Source organism: Sus scrofa, chromosome 10 (genome assembly GCF_054392235.1).
Source record: "Sus scrofa isolate SSC_HxYL_T2T_F1_AM1 chromosome 10, Sscrofa_HxYL_maternal_Yorkshire_Landrace_v2.0, whole genome shotgun sequence".
In the NCBI taxonomy this organism is placed as follows: domain Eukaryota; kingdom Metazoa; phylum Chordata; class Mammalia; order Artiodactyla; family Suidae; genus Sus; species Sus scrofa.
The window spans coordinates 12,199,200-12,211,760 of record NC_139392.1 but is presented as its reverse complement, the minus strand read 5'-3'; the positions used below and the strand labels follow the sequence as shown (position 1 = coordinate 12,211,760).

The 12,561-nt window shown below is 42.1% G+C and overlaps 1 protein-coding gene across 2 annotated transcripts in view; it reads right to left on the bottom strand.

The window, feature by feature from the left end:
• Positions 1-11,706, bottom strand: part of IARS2 (isoleucyl-tRNA synthetase 2, mitochondrial) — a 49,152-nt gene extending 37,446 nt beyond the window's left edge. For both annotated transcript variants that reach the window (XR_014817328.1, XM_005656783.4), the window contains exons 1-9: positions 11,332-11,706; positions 9,380-9,502; positions 8,141-8,300; positions 6,468-6,616; positions 6,332-6,381; positions 6,141-6,250; positions 5,963-6,053; positions 5,358-5,473; positions 826-995 (exon numbers count right to left, since the gene is read on the bottom strand). Coding sequence is in view for 1 of the 2 variants with exons in the window: in XM_005656783.4 (XP_005656840.2) it covers positions 826-995; positions 5,358-5,473; positions 5,963-6,053; positions 6,141-6,250; positions 6,332-6,381; positions 6,468-6,616; positions 8,141-8,300; positions 9,380-9,502; positions 11,332-11,598 (1,236 nt within the window). In the remaining variant the exon portion in view is untranslated. The remainder of the gene's footprint in view (positions 1-825; positions 996-5,357; positions 5,474-5,962; positions 6,054-6,140; positions 6,251-6,331; positions 6,382-6,467; positions 6,617-8,140; positions 8,301-9,379; positions 9,503-11,331) is intronic.
• Between the last annotated feature and the right edge of the window lie 855 nt (positions 11,707-12,561).

Genomic DNA, 12,561 nt, shown 5'->3' with positions numbered 1-12,561 from the left:
ATGAGCTGTGGTGTATACAGTCACAGACGTGGCTTGGATCTGATGCTGCCATGACTGTGGTGTAGGCCAGCGGCTGCAGCTCCGATTCCTCCCCTAACCTGGGAACCTCCATGTGCTACAGGTGTGGCTCTAAAAATACAAAAAAAAAAAGATGAAGTATAAAGGCATTTTCTCTCATATCTGGCAAAACAATATTCTACATAAAACGTCTCATTATAGTCTAGTCTTTCACAGCACTAAAAATGCAGGTACTTCTAAGTCAGAATTTATGAATTTACACATTTAAATCACCAAAGGCACAATGTCTTATTACAGCATACACTTAAGTTGAACAAAAAGTAACAAAATATACTAAAAACCTCTATTAATTTATAGATCTATGGCAGCGTACACACTCAATGATGACTCTGAGACTTGACTTTAAATGGAAAAACTTGCCAAGTAATTGACATGTGCAAAATAAATATAGAGAGAATTGTTTAGACTAAAAAAAAAAACCTAGCTGTTTTCAACTATTTAGTAAAATCCACTTGCCATTTTGCAGTGAGTCAAAGTACCTTGTCTGACTTTATACTTGAAAAAAAAAGTCCCTATCGAGTACATACTCTTCAATTCCAATTCTGGGAGGATTTTATGCTATTCTGGGAAATTGCTCTCAACGAGCATGACTTAATGAGCCTTTGGAGTGCTGCACACAAGTATTTCCTAATTTAACCATTATGACAAACATTACTATTTATTATCAAAAGGTAAAAATGCTAGCTAGGATTTATTGCCTTGATTCTACAAAAGCAATAATTAGGAAGGAAAAAAGAGGAGTGGTACCGTGGACAAGCTGTGCTGAGATGCCACACTGTAATCTTCCATACCATGAGCCGGGGCTGTGTGAACCAATCCTGTTCCTTTTGTCATGGTCACATGATTGGCAGGTAAGAGAGGAGATGCTCGCTCAGCAATTAAAGGATGAGTACAAGTACCACTTTCCAAGTCTACACCTGCGGGGAGAGAGAACCAGGGTTAAGAGTTATCTTACACAGCAATTCTTCTACCTCTTTAAGAACAGCAGGAGACGTCAGGCGAAAATCTGGGACACGACTGGACTCAAATTCCGGCTTTCCCTTTCACTTGTCCTGTGACCTGCAGGAATCTGTAACGTGTGAATAACTACAAGTCCACCTCCCAGGGCAGCTGTGAAGATAAGCAGAGTTAATGCATGTTACACATTTGGGACACTTACCACAATTCTTGCCACATTGTAAATGCTTTAAAATATTAGCAATTATAAACAAACAGATAATCAAATGATCCCAAGAAAATTTCCTTAATTTCTATAGAGTTATGTGCCTTTCAGAATAAAGGACAAAAACATTCCAGATCAACAGGCCAATGACCAGCAGGTTCTAATACTATCTCTGCAAGAACTCACTGTTGTTGCTTTTCACAATGTTACCCTGAAAAGGTCAGAGATGATAAATAAAACCTGACAAGTCACGGGGCACCCCCCAAGTACTGGACTCAACATAAACTCTTACCTCGTCTTCATATGCCTACAAAAAAGCTAACATTGATCCCCAATTTACAAATCAGAAAACAAGCAAACAGGCAATTTGCCCGAGGTCACATGGCTATCAGTGATTTAACTCAACTTCAAAGGCAAGCCTGACTCTAATGTTTCACGTAACTCGAGTTCCCTTTAACAATATTCCGTAACCATCATCTGTCAATTTTTCCACTCCATTATTAATGTTTCCCACTTTTACTTCCTCTTGAGTTCTACACACTGATCTTTTTCCCACATGTTCTAAAAATAATAGTCTTCAAACTTTAAAATGATAGTCTGGGAGTTCCCATCGTGGCTCAGCAGAAATAAACCTGACTAGTATCCATGAGGATGCAGGTTCGATCCCTAGCCTCGCTCAGTGGGTTAAAAATCCAGAGTTCCCGTCAGCTGTGGTGTAGGTCACAGACACGGCCTGGAACTGGTGTGGCTGTGGCGTAAGCTGGCAGCTGTAGCTCTGATTCGACTCCTGGCCTGGGAACTTCCATTTGCCGTGGGTAAGGCCCTAAAAAGACAAAAAACAAATAAAGTAAAATGAAATCATCTGGTTCTACTGACCCACTTAACCAACATATTGAATAAGTCTGGGTACCTTATCTACTCTTTAATAATTAAAGGTCGATGGCCCCCTTATTCCTCAGATCCTTCCCACAAATCATTCTTCATCTCTCCAAGCTACATAATGTTTAACAATACCACCAAAAAAATCTGTCCTTTTAGAGCCATTTCTCCACTTTTATGATCCTTTTTTCTAGCCATACAGCAATAAAAACTATGTAACATGCCCATACCACCAGAACAACAACTCAAATCTTTTAACTTTGACATTTCATAGACAGCCCTGTTGCTGACTTCATTTTGGTTAAAACAGCACAATAGGAGTTCCCATTGTGGCTCAGCAGGTTAAGAACTCAAACAGTGTCCATGAGGATGTAGGTTTGATTCCTGGCCTTGCTCAGGGGGTTAAGGATCCAGTGTTGCTGTAAGCTGTGGTATAGGTCACAGGTGTGGCTCAGATCCTGGGTTGCAGTGGCTGTGGTGTAGGCAGGCAGCTGTAGCTCTGATTCAACCCCCAGCCTGGGAACTTCTATATGCCACACCTGCGGCACTAAAAAGCAAAAATTAAAAAAAAAAACCTAAAAAAACCCCCAGCACAATGAGTAAGAGGCTTGAGAAAAAACTAACATCTCCTTATAACTGATAATAATGAAAATTCCCTTTTCTGAAAAAAAACCACAAGCCCTCCTTGCTGTCTGACTTGGTTGACCTGGCATTTCACAGTGGGGAACAGCTGACTGACTAGGATAAACCGCGTATTTCAGGGTGCATTCTCGTCCCTGTACCTCACAATGTCGTCAGAGACGACGAGGGTCAGCACCGGTGTTAGACAAGCCAACTCTTCGCTGTCTTCAGTGTGCCCTCGAGTCCTCGCTGACTTAGATTCCTAAGTCCCACAACTCCACGCTGTCCTTTATGTGCATTTCTAGTTTGGAAATCAAAGGCTGGAGCAAAGTAAACTCCACCTGTGAACTTTCCTCCATCCCCAAACTTAGTGCTCCAAGCACTAAGTGGAGGAGTGGCCTCCCTCCCTCAGCTCCCAACAAAGATCTCCCAGTGATTAGTAAGAAACTAGTGACAGCTTTTTCTGAAAAGAAAATCTACCCCACACACAACTTTCCATTTTAGCTGTTCAACCGTCCTACTAATTGAATAACCTGTAAGCCAGCTGTCATCAGATTATCTTGCCAGGAATGAGAAGTATGCATCTTCCTCTGAAACACAGTGGCTCAAAATGTCAACCAATCAATTCTCTACAAAGTAATAATTTGAAACAGTTGTGCAATCTAGAAAAAACGATCTTTAAATTTAACCTTAATACTTTCAAAATCCTTTTGAGAGTGCCATTCAACTTTTGTAGCAACAAACATATCAGTGGAGTCTATTAATATACCTTCTACACTTAAAAAAGAGGTGGGATGTGGTTAATAATACTGTACAGTATTATTTGAAAGTTGCAAAGAGAGTAGACCTTTAAAGTCCTCATAATAAGAAAAAAAAACTGCAACTATGTGTGATGAAGGACGTTAACCAGACTTACTACGGTGATCATTTTGCATTATGTACAAATATTGAATCATTATGCTGGGTGCCTAAATCTAATACAGTGCTACATATCAATTACATATCAAATAAAGAGGTGAGGGGCTTCCTGGTGGCCTGGCACTTAGGGATCTGGTGTGGTCACTGCTGCGGCTTGGGTGACTGTTGTGGCCTGGGTTTGATCCCTGATGCATGCCACAGACATGGCCAAAAAAAAAAAAAAAGGTGAGAGAGAGGTTTAAAGACAAAAAAAAAAAAAAAAAAAAAGAGGTGAGAGGGGTACAAGGAAAAAAGAGGTGAGAGAGGGGTATAAGGAAAAAAGAGGTGAGAGAGGGGTATAAGGAAAAAAGAGGTGAGAGAGGGGTATAAAGAAAAAAGAGGTGAGAGAGGGGTATAAAGAAAAAAGAGGTGAGAGAGGGGTATAAAGAAAAAAGAGGTGAGAGAGGGGTATAAAGAAAAAAGAGGTGAGAGAGGGGTATAAGGAAAAAAGAGGAGAGAGAGGGGTACAAGGAAAAAAGAGGTGAGAGAGGGGTATAAAGAAAAAAAGGAGGTGAGAGAGGGGTATAAAGAAAAAAAAGGAGGTGTTCCCATCGTGGCTCAGTGGTTAACAAATACGACTAGGAACCATAAGGTTGCCGGTTTGGTCCCTGGCTTTCCTTGCTCACTGGGTTAAGGATCTGGCATTGCCATGAGCTGTAGTGTAGGTTGCAGGTGCACCTTAGATCTCGCATTGCTGTGGCTCTGGCATAGGCCAGTGGCTACAGCTCCATTAGACCCCTAGCCTGGGAACCTCCATATGCCACAGGAGCAGCCCAAGAAATGGCAAAAAGACCAAAAAAAAGGTGAGAGAGGGGTATAAAGAAAAAAAAAGGAGGTGAGAGAGGGATATAAAGAACATACTGGCTTCTGCAACTTACCTAAAGCACGAACAAGGACCAAAGGATATTAAACATTAAACATTCTGTAGCTTCTTTCAGGCCTTTGACATTAAAAACCTTTTTATTTTTGTTAAGATGGCTAACCTCTAATTGGCTGTCTGAACTGGTGCCTTATTTGGCTAGGCAATCTTTGCATTTTTGAGTATCTCTATTCCTGTCATTTTTTTTTTTCTTTCTTAAGAAACTCAAAGATGTATTATCCCCAAGGATTAGAAGTAATTTTCAACTTTCCTAGAATTTGTTATATTTCAAAATTAGCCTCTAATTCAGAAGTCCCAAATTATAGCTTACTAATGATTCTTTAGATAGAAGCACTGTCTCAAGAATTACTTTCAGTTTATTCAATTTCCCCATTAAAATCATATACTCCAAAATATATGTATTTATTTCCTTGCTTCTTTGATCAAATCAGATAAAAATAATTTTCAGTAATTCAATTTGAATAGAATTTTAAAGGGAAATTTGTACATTCTATGTTGTACAAAGGACATTTGTCCAATTTTACACTGGATCTTTGCCAAAAAATTTTTTAATCTATTGTGCCTTTGTCAATGTTCAGGTTTTCTATATGCTTATCACATTTAATGTATATTCTCCTTCAGTTTAATCAATTAAAAATATACTCTAGAAAGGCAGAGGCCATATCTGCAATATGCAGCAAGGTACTGAATTCACAATGAGCAGTCTTCAGCAAGTTACTGAACTCAGATCAACTCAATATTTTGATAACTTTATTGATCAGAATATCTACGTATCTTTACCTGAGAATGTTGAAATAACCTCAAAAGTTGTTCCCAAAGTAGAAGCAACAGATGTTACTTTATCTGCAGCTAGAATGTAGAAGTCTCCAGATTTGGAACACTTCACAACCGCATACCTAAAATAAAATTTTAGGAATTACTAACAATGAAAAAAAATAAAATCACAGATAATACTTTAAATGTTTTACATCTTTTTCTGTTGTTGTTGTTCTTTAAAGGCTACACCTGCAGTATATGGAAGTTCTCAGGCCAGGGGTCGAATCAGAGCCGCAGCTGCTGGCCTATACCACAGCCACAGCAATGCTGGATCCTTAACCCACTGAGCGAGGCCAAGGATTGAACCCACATCCTCATGAATACTAGTTGGATTTGTAACCCATTGAGCCACAACGGGAACTCCCATCCGTTACACTGTTCTTTTCCAAAAAAGTTGGAAACAAGATCTTAAGTAGAATCCTCTAAAGCTTATGAAATCTATGTGAACATAATAACTAAGTTATAATTCACTATATTTTAAGAAGATAATGAGGATAAGTTCAAAATAATGCTAATGATGGAATTGATCCTATTTGTGGATAAAACAAAAGATACAATAATATACCTACTTTGATTCTGGCATGTAACAAACAGCCTGATTGGCTGGAATTGTCCAAGGCTGAGTGGTCCAGACTAAAAAACTAACAGGAGATGAACCATCTGTGAAAATAAAAGTTCAAATATACTAGTAAATCAAATGTTACAATTTCCCAACTTTAACAAACTCAAGCAACAGGTAAATCTTACCTATAAGAGATGCCAACTTAGGAGACGGTTTCAAGAGAGGGAATTTGACGTACACTGAACGACTGACATGCTCTGGATTATATTCAAGTTCTGCTTCAGCCAACGCAGTCCTAAGGTTTAAACATACTAAACATTAATACTGGGAAGCCCCACCACATTCTCCCCTTTAACTACCAAAACCACACAAATACCTTGATGAGGGAGACCAATATACAGGTTTGTAAGATCGATAAATCAAGCCCTGTAAAAGACAAAGATATGTGAAAGCTGGTATTTTGTTAACATGTAACTGAACATACTCGGGGAAAAAAAAAAAAACTTTATTACCTTATCATACATTTGGTAGAAAATTCTCAACTGTCTAGCCTCATATTTTCCATCAAATGTATAGTAGCAATTATCCCAGTCTGCCATTATTCCCCAACGGATGAAGGCTGATTTCTGTTTCTCAATCGCTGCTTTAGCAAATGATCTAGCTAAAAATAAATAAAAGAGCTTTTGAAAGCCAATTAATTAAAATTCTTTGTGTGTATGGTTCACAGCAACGCTGAATCCTTAACGCAGGGATCGAACCGCCATCCTCAGGGATCACAGCAGGGTTTGTAACCCGCTGCGCCACAACAGGAACTCCCAATTCCAATTCTTACATGTTGTTTAGCATGTACCTTTCTAAATGCAAGTATTTTACAAAATTTAGACTTTAAATTTTTGTAATAAGAAAATTATCTTCAAAGTTAAAAAGTGTTCAGAAGAGGAGTTCTGACATGGCTCAGCAGTAACGAACCCAACTCACATCCATGAGGACTCGGGTTTGATCCTTGGCCTTGCTCAGGGGGTTAAGAATCTGGCATGGCAGCAAACTTCAGTGTGGGTCACAAAAGTGGCTTGGATCTGTGATGCAGGCCAGCAGGTGCAGCTCCAATTCTACCCCTAGCCTGGGAACTTCCACATGCCGTGGCTGCAGCCCTAAAAAGACAAAAAAAAAAGTGGTACTTATAACAAATTCTAAAAGTAACTAAAATTTCAAAAGTTAAATTGGCACAACACTGTAAATCAACTAACTTTAAATAAAAAAATAAAAGAATTTAAAAATTTTTCAAAAGTTAAAATTTTGTTACCATCTCCTCTATTTTCCAGACTTCACACAATGACCTTCCATTTAGAAAAAAATAAACTGGAAAAGTCACTCTTCATATTTTTTTAACTTAAGGTCAAAGAATAACTCTTATTTCATTATACACACACATAAAAAATTAATCCATACAACCAATAATAATGTTTCACAAGGAAGTAAAAAAATCTTCACAACCATATCCAATTACATAACCGTTTAATATAAAAGAACAGAGAAATCCTCCCTGACCCATTCTACGGAAGGATCAAAAAAGAGATTTTGAAAAAAATTTTTAATTAAAAATTTACTCTTGGTTTAGTACCTAAAATAGGTCAACAAGCCCTCGCCAAGAAAATAAATAAAAACACCGACCTGGAGTCCCCGTCGTGGCGCAGTGGTTAACGAATCCGACTAGGAACCATGAGGTTTCCGGTTCGTTCCCTGGCCTTGCTCAGTGGGTTAAGGAACTGGAGTTGCTGTGGCTGTGGTGTAGGCCGGTGGCTACAGCTCCGATTAGACCCCTAGCCTGGGAACCTCCATATGCCATGGGAGTGGCTCAAGAAAAGGCAAAAAGACAAACAAACAAACAAAAAAAACCACCGACCAAAATAATAATTCATAAAATGTGAAAAATAAAGAACTGAAAAATGTACTTGGAAATGCTCACAAATCTTTTCTTCATTTCTAGAACGTAAGGTCTCACAAAAGTCAAACAAAACCTGAATTTTATGTGACACAAAGTGGTTGCCAACAGATCTCATTATAAGCGAAGAAAACAATGGCAAAACCCCCAAAACAACAGGATGTCTCTTCGATAAAAAAAGCCATGACTTTTCCAAAGAACCACTATTTACAAATATCGTGTTAAAGCAGAGAGATTACTTACCCTTCTCTCTAATTTCCATAGCTGAAAGATTTTGAGCTTTTCCACCAAGTTCGGACAATACTTTTATTTCGATGGGTAACCCATGGCAATCCCAGCCTGGCACAAAATGTATTTTGGAGCCTCTCATCATATGGTATCGATTGGCTATATCTTTCAAAATCTGTAAAGATAATATGATGTTCATTATTCGTACCTAAACCATGTGGCCTAGGAGTTCCCATTGTGGCTTAGCAGAAACGGCCCCGACTAGTACCCATGATCTGTTTAGACTCCTGCCCTTGCTCAGTGTTAAAGATCTGGCTTTGCCTCGAGCTGCAGTGTAGGTCACAGCTGTAGCTGATTTGACTCCTAACCTGGGAACTTCCATATGCTGAGAATGTGGCCCTAAAAAGCGCACGCGCGCGCGCACACACACACACACACACACACACACACACACACACACACACAAATGGCCTACAATTTATATTTAAAAAATTTTTTTCTTTCTAGTGCATTCTCTTAATTATCATTATTTATTGATTTATTTATTTTGCTTTTTAGGGCCACACCCAAGGCACATGGAAGTTCCCAGGTTAGGGGTCTAATCAGCTACAGCTGCCAGCCTACACCACAGCCACAGCAACTCGGAATCCAAGCCATGTCTGTGACCTACACCGAAGCTCACAGCAACGCCGGATCCTTAACCCACTGAGCAAGGTCAGGGATCGAACTCGCATTCTCATGGATGGACAAAGGAGAGATTTGGCTCCGAGCTCAATTCCTTCTTCCCAAAATTAAACAGTGCAGTAGTCCAGAAAAACATTTCTTCCTTTCCACATTTATTAAAAGTGGAAAGGAAGAAATATTGTTAGGGCAGCCAGACCCGACTGAGGCAAATGATATCAAGCTGTCCATGGAGGAAATTTCCTGGATATTTTTACTCACCACAAGGAAGATTTTATTCTATTTTTAGGGCGGCACCTGCAATATATGGAAGTTCCCAGGCTAAGGGTCAAATCAGAGCTGAAGGTGCAGGCCTACACCATAGCCAGAGCAACACGGGATCCGAACCTTATCTGTGACCTATACCACAGCTCACGGCGAAGCCAGATATTTAACCCACTGATTGAGGCCAGGGATTGAACCTGCATCCTCATCAATACTGGTCAGGTTCTTAACTCGCTGAGCCACATCAGGAACTCCGTGCAAAGTATATTTAAATAGAGGTTTTATTTTAAGTCTCATAACCTAAATTACCTTATTTAAAGCATGTCCAACATGCGGGTCACCGTTCGCATAAGGAGGTCCATCGTGAAGACAAAATTCTGTCTTCGCTTTTCTTTCTCTTTGCCATGAATAAAGTTCTGAAAATCCACACTTCTGTTTAAAAAGAACAATAACATCTGCACATCATTTAAATACATACTCCTGAATCTTACCATAAATAACAACCCGCACTTTCTTATTTCCTATCCCTATCCCACAACTCTAGAACACAAACGCTTTCTAAAATGCATATCTGAGGACTCATCTCTCAAAACTTTTTCTCTTTTTGTTTTTCGGCTTCCCCTATAGCATGTGGAAACTCCCAAACCAGGTTTCAAAGCCATGCCACAACAGTGACCTGCGCCACAGCAGTGACAATGCCGGATCCTTAACCCACCGGGCCACCAGGGAACTCCTTAAAACTTTTTGATAGTTTCTCTGCAGATTTTGGTTTCAAGCCTAAACTCTTTATAAAGTACATAGGATCCTCTAAAGGTTAAGTACTGCTAAGTTCCTGGGCCGTCTCTCAGCACTCCCCACCTTCCACTCATGCTGAAGGAGTGGATCCCTCACCATAGACAGACAGACACACAGGCACTACTTACCCTCCACTCCATGCTGAAGGACCTGTAGAGTCTCCAACATGTACCGCATACACACACACACCCTTAATTTTACTATCCTCTGGTCTCAGCACTTGTTATCTCCATCAGGAATAACACTCACAGCAGTACCACTCCCCTCCCCCCACCTGTTGTATGACCTTGGCCAAGTCACTTTGCCCTTGTGGGCCAGGGCCCTCATGTGAAAAAAAATGTTAATAACATCCAAGTCACCAAACTGGTGTGAAGATTATAGGCAAAAATAAGTGAAATTGTCAGTCCCGGAAATACAGAAGGTCCTGCCAAAAAACACTTTAAAAATTAGATGGCTGGTGGTCCCAACGTGGCTCAGCTGAACGTAATCTGACTAGTAGCCATGAGCACGCAGGTTCCACCCCTGGCCTTGCTCAGTGGGTTAAGGATCTGGCATTGCCAGGAGCTGTGGTGTAGATCAAAGACAAGGCTTGGAACCCGTGTTGCTGTGGCTATTGTGTAGACAAGTGGCTACAGCTCCAATTCCACCCCTAGCCTGGGAAACTCCATATTCCAAGGCTGCGGCCCTAAAACGACAAAGAAAAAAAACTAGACGGCCAAAACGGGTTTGTGAGTCTGGAACTCTGATAGCTGTCATAAGAATATTTAAGATAAGTGCATTTAATTAGCCAACGCGCATTCAGAATACCAGGGCTTTTAAAGACTAGGATTTACAGAAACCAGCTAGTGACTCTCTGCCCTTAGAGAGTTCAATCTAATACAGGAGACAGAAGCACAGTTTCGGAAGAGGATTCGGAGGAGTAAGCAGCGCAACCTACCCAGCAAACAAGCCATAATTCCAACTAGGGGCCTACTGATACCGTGAAAGTGAGCTTCAATTTCCCCTCATGAGTGAATGTCTCTTTATATGTGTATATGATAATCTGCTTCTTAAAAAGATCTTGGAAAAGCGTCCAAATTCGACTGGTTTTGCCTCAACTAAAACTGGGATTTACAGCCTATCCACGCTACGTGGGCATCGCTAGGGTATCCCCTAGCATCCACTCTGGAACCTACCGCCTCCAGGAGACATGCCCAGAGGTTTCCTCACTCCTGTTTTCAGCTACACCACCTGCGCGAAGCGGAGAATTTCGCCTCAGCTGGTCACAACACCCCCGGCCCAAAGGAGCCAGGACCCTGGAGCCTGTGGCCCGGCCCGGCCCCGTCCCGTCCCGCCCCGCCCCGCCCCGCGCCAGGTGTGGCAGGCCCGGGCGTGGCTCCGGGGAGGCCCGTGTCCTCTCCGCCCCCGCCGGGCCCGGCTGCCGAGGCCCGGCTACACACCCGCGCCGCGCACAGTCGGGCCCGTACCTGCTGGATTTCCAGCTCCGTGTCGGGCTGCTGGCTGCCCAGCAGTTTCATGGGGAAGCTGGTCTGCGGCAGCAGCACCGTGTCCCGATAGCTGCCATTCCTCGAGTTCTGCAGCTGGTTACTGGCCCCGGTGACTGACCGCACCGAAAGCCTCCCCGTCGTCCCTCGCCAGCTCGGCCTACAGGACGGGCGGGGCTGCACCCACAAATTCCGGGCCGCGGCCAGGGCCGCTGCCCCCGGCCCACTCGGGCGCAGCCCCCAACGCATGGTGGGCCAACGCCAGCCGCCAGGCGAGCGCCAGGGCCTTAACTCGGCCCGGGATCTGAGGACCTGGGAGCGCGGAGCACCTGCGCGCGGTTTTGCAGGAGTGCGCACGCGCGCGGGAAGGGGAAGGGGCGGGGAAGGGGCGGGGAGCGCTGCAGGGGCGGAGCCACGTCCGGGTCTTAGCGGCAACCTCCCCGGGGCGGGGCTGCCTCTGAGGGGCGGGGCTAGGTGTGGCCCGCCCTTTTGGCTCCTATTTCAGTGACCTTGTCTTTTTTCAAGAATACATTTTATTTAACCCAATAGGACCAAGATATCATCACTTAAACATGTAGTTAATATGAAATCTGTCTGAATCTTCGAAATTTGGTACGTGTTTTTAAGTACAGCACATCTCCTTTTGGACTACTTGCGAAGTGCTCAACTGCTACCGGGGGCTGATGGCTACCTCCTGGGAACACTGCTCCAGCGAATACAGCCAGCCTCCACATAACAAGCTGCTGACTGCAATAGTGCTGTTTCCCCCTGAACCCCGCACTGAGGGTACACTGAGAAATCAGAGCGGAAGGCTACTCTCTGGGGCCCCTGCATAGTTCTCCTCCCGCTTGTTGGGTCTACAGTCAGTTGTTTATCCTTAACCTTATTCATGCCAATTGTACTTGTTATGTAATTATAAGTTAATTAGAAACACAAGTGGATGGTTAAGATGAAAAGTTTTGTTATGCATATATTTTTAACATAATAGAATAAATGGTCTGATTTAACTCAGAGTTATTATGGAAATCAAATAAGATTGTAGATACAACCTTCTCAAACTAAAATTCCATGTAAGGGTAGCCATTTGTCGATGCCCCTTTCTGCTGTTTTTAATAGAAATTGTTTGTTTCGAATTACAGAAATTTGGGAGTTACATGAGAGCACAATGAAAGTTGCTCACTAACTGTTCTCTCCCCCAAAACAACTTTTTTT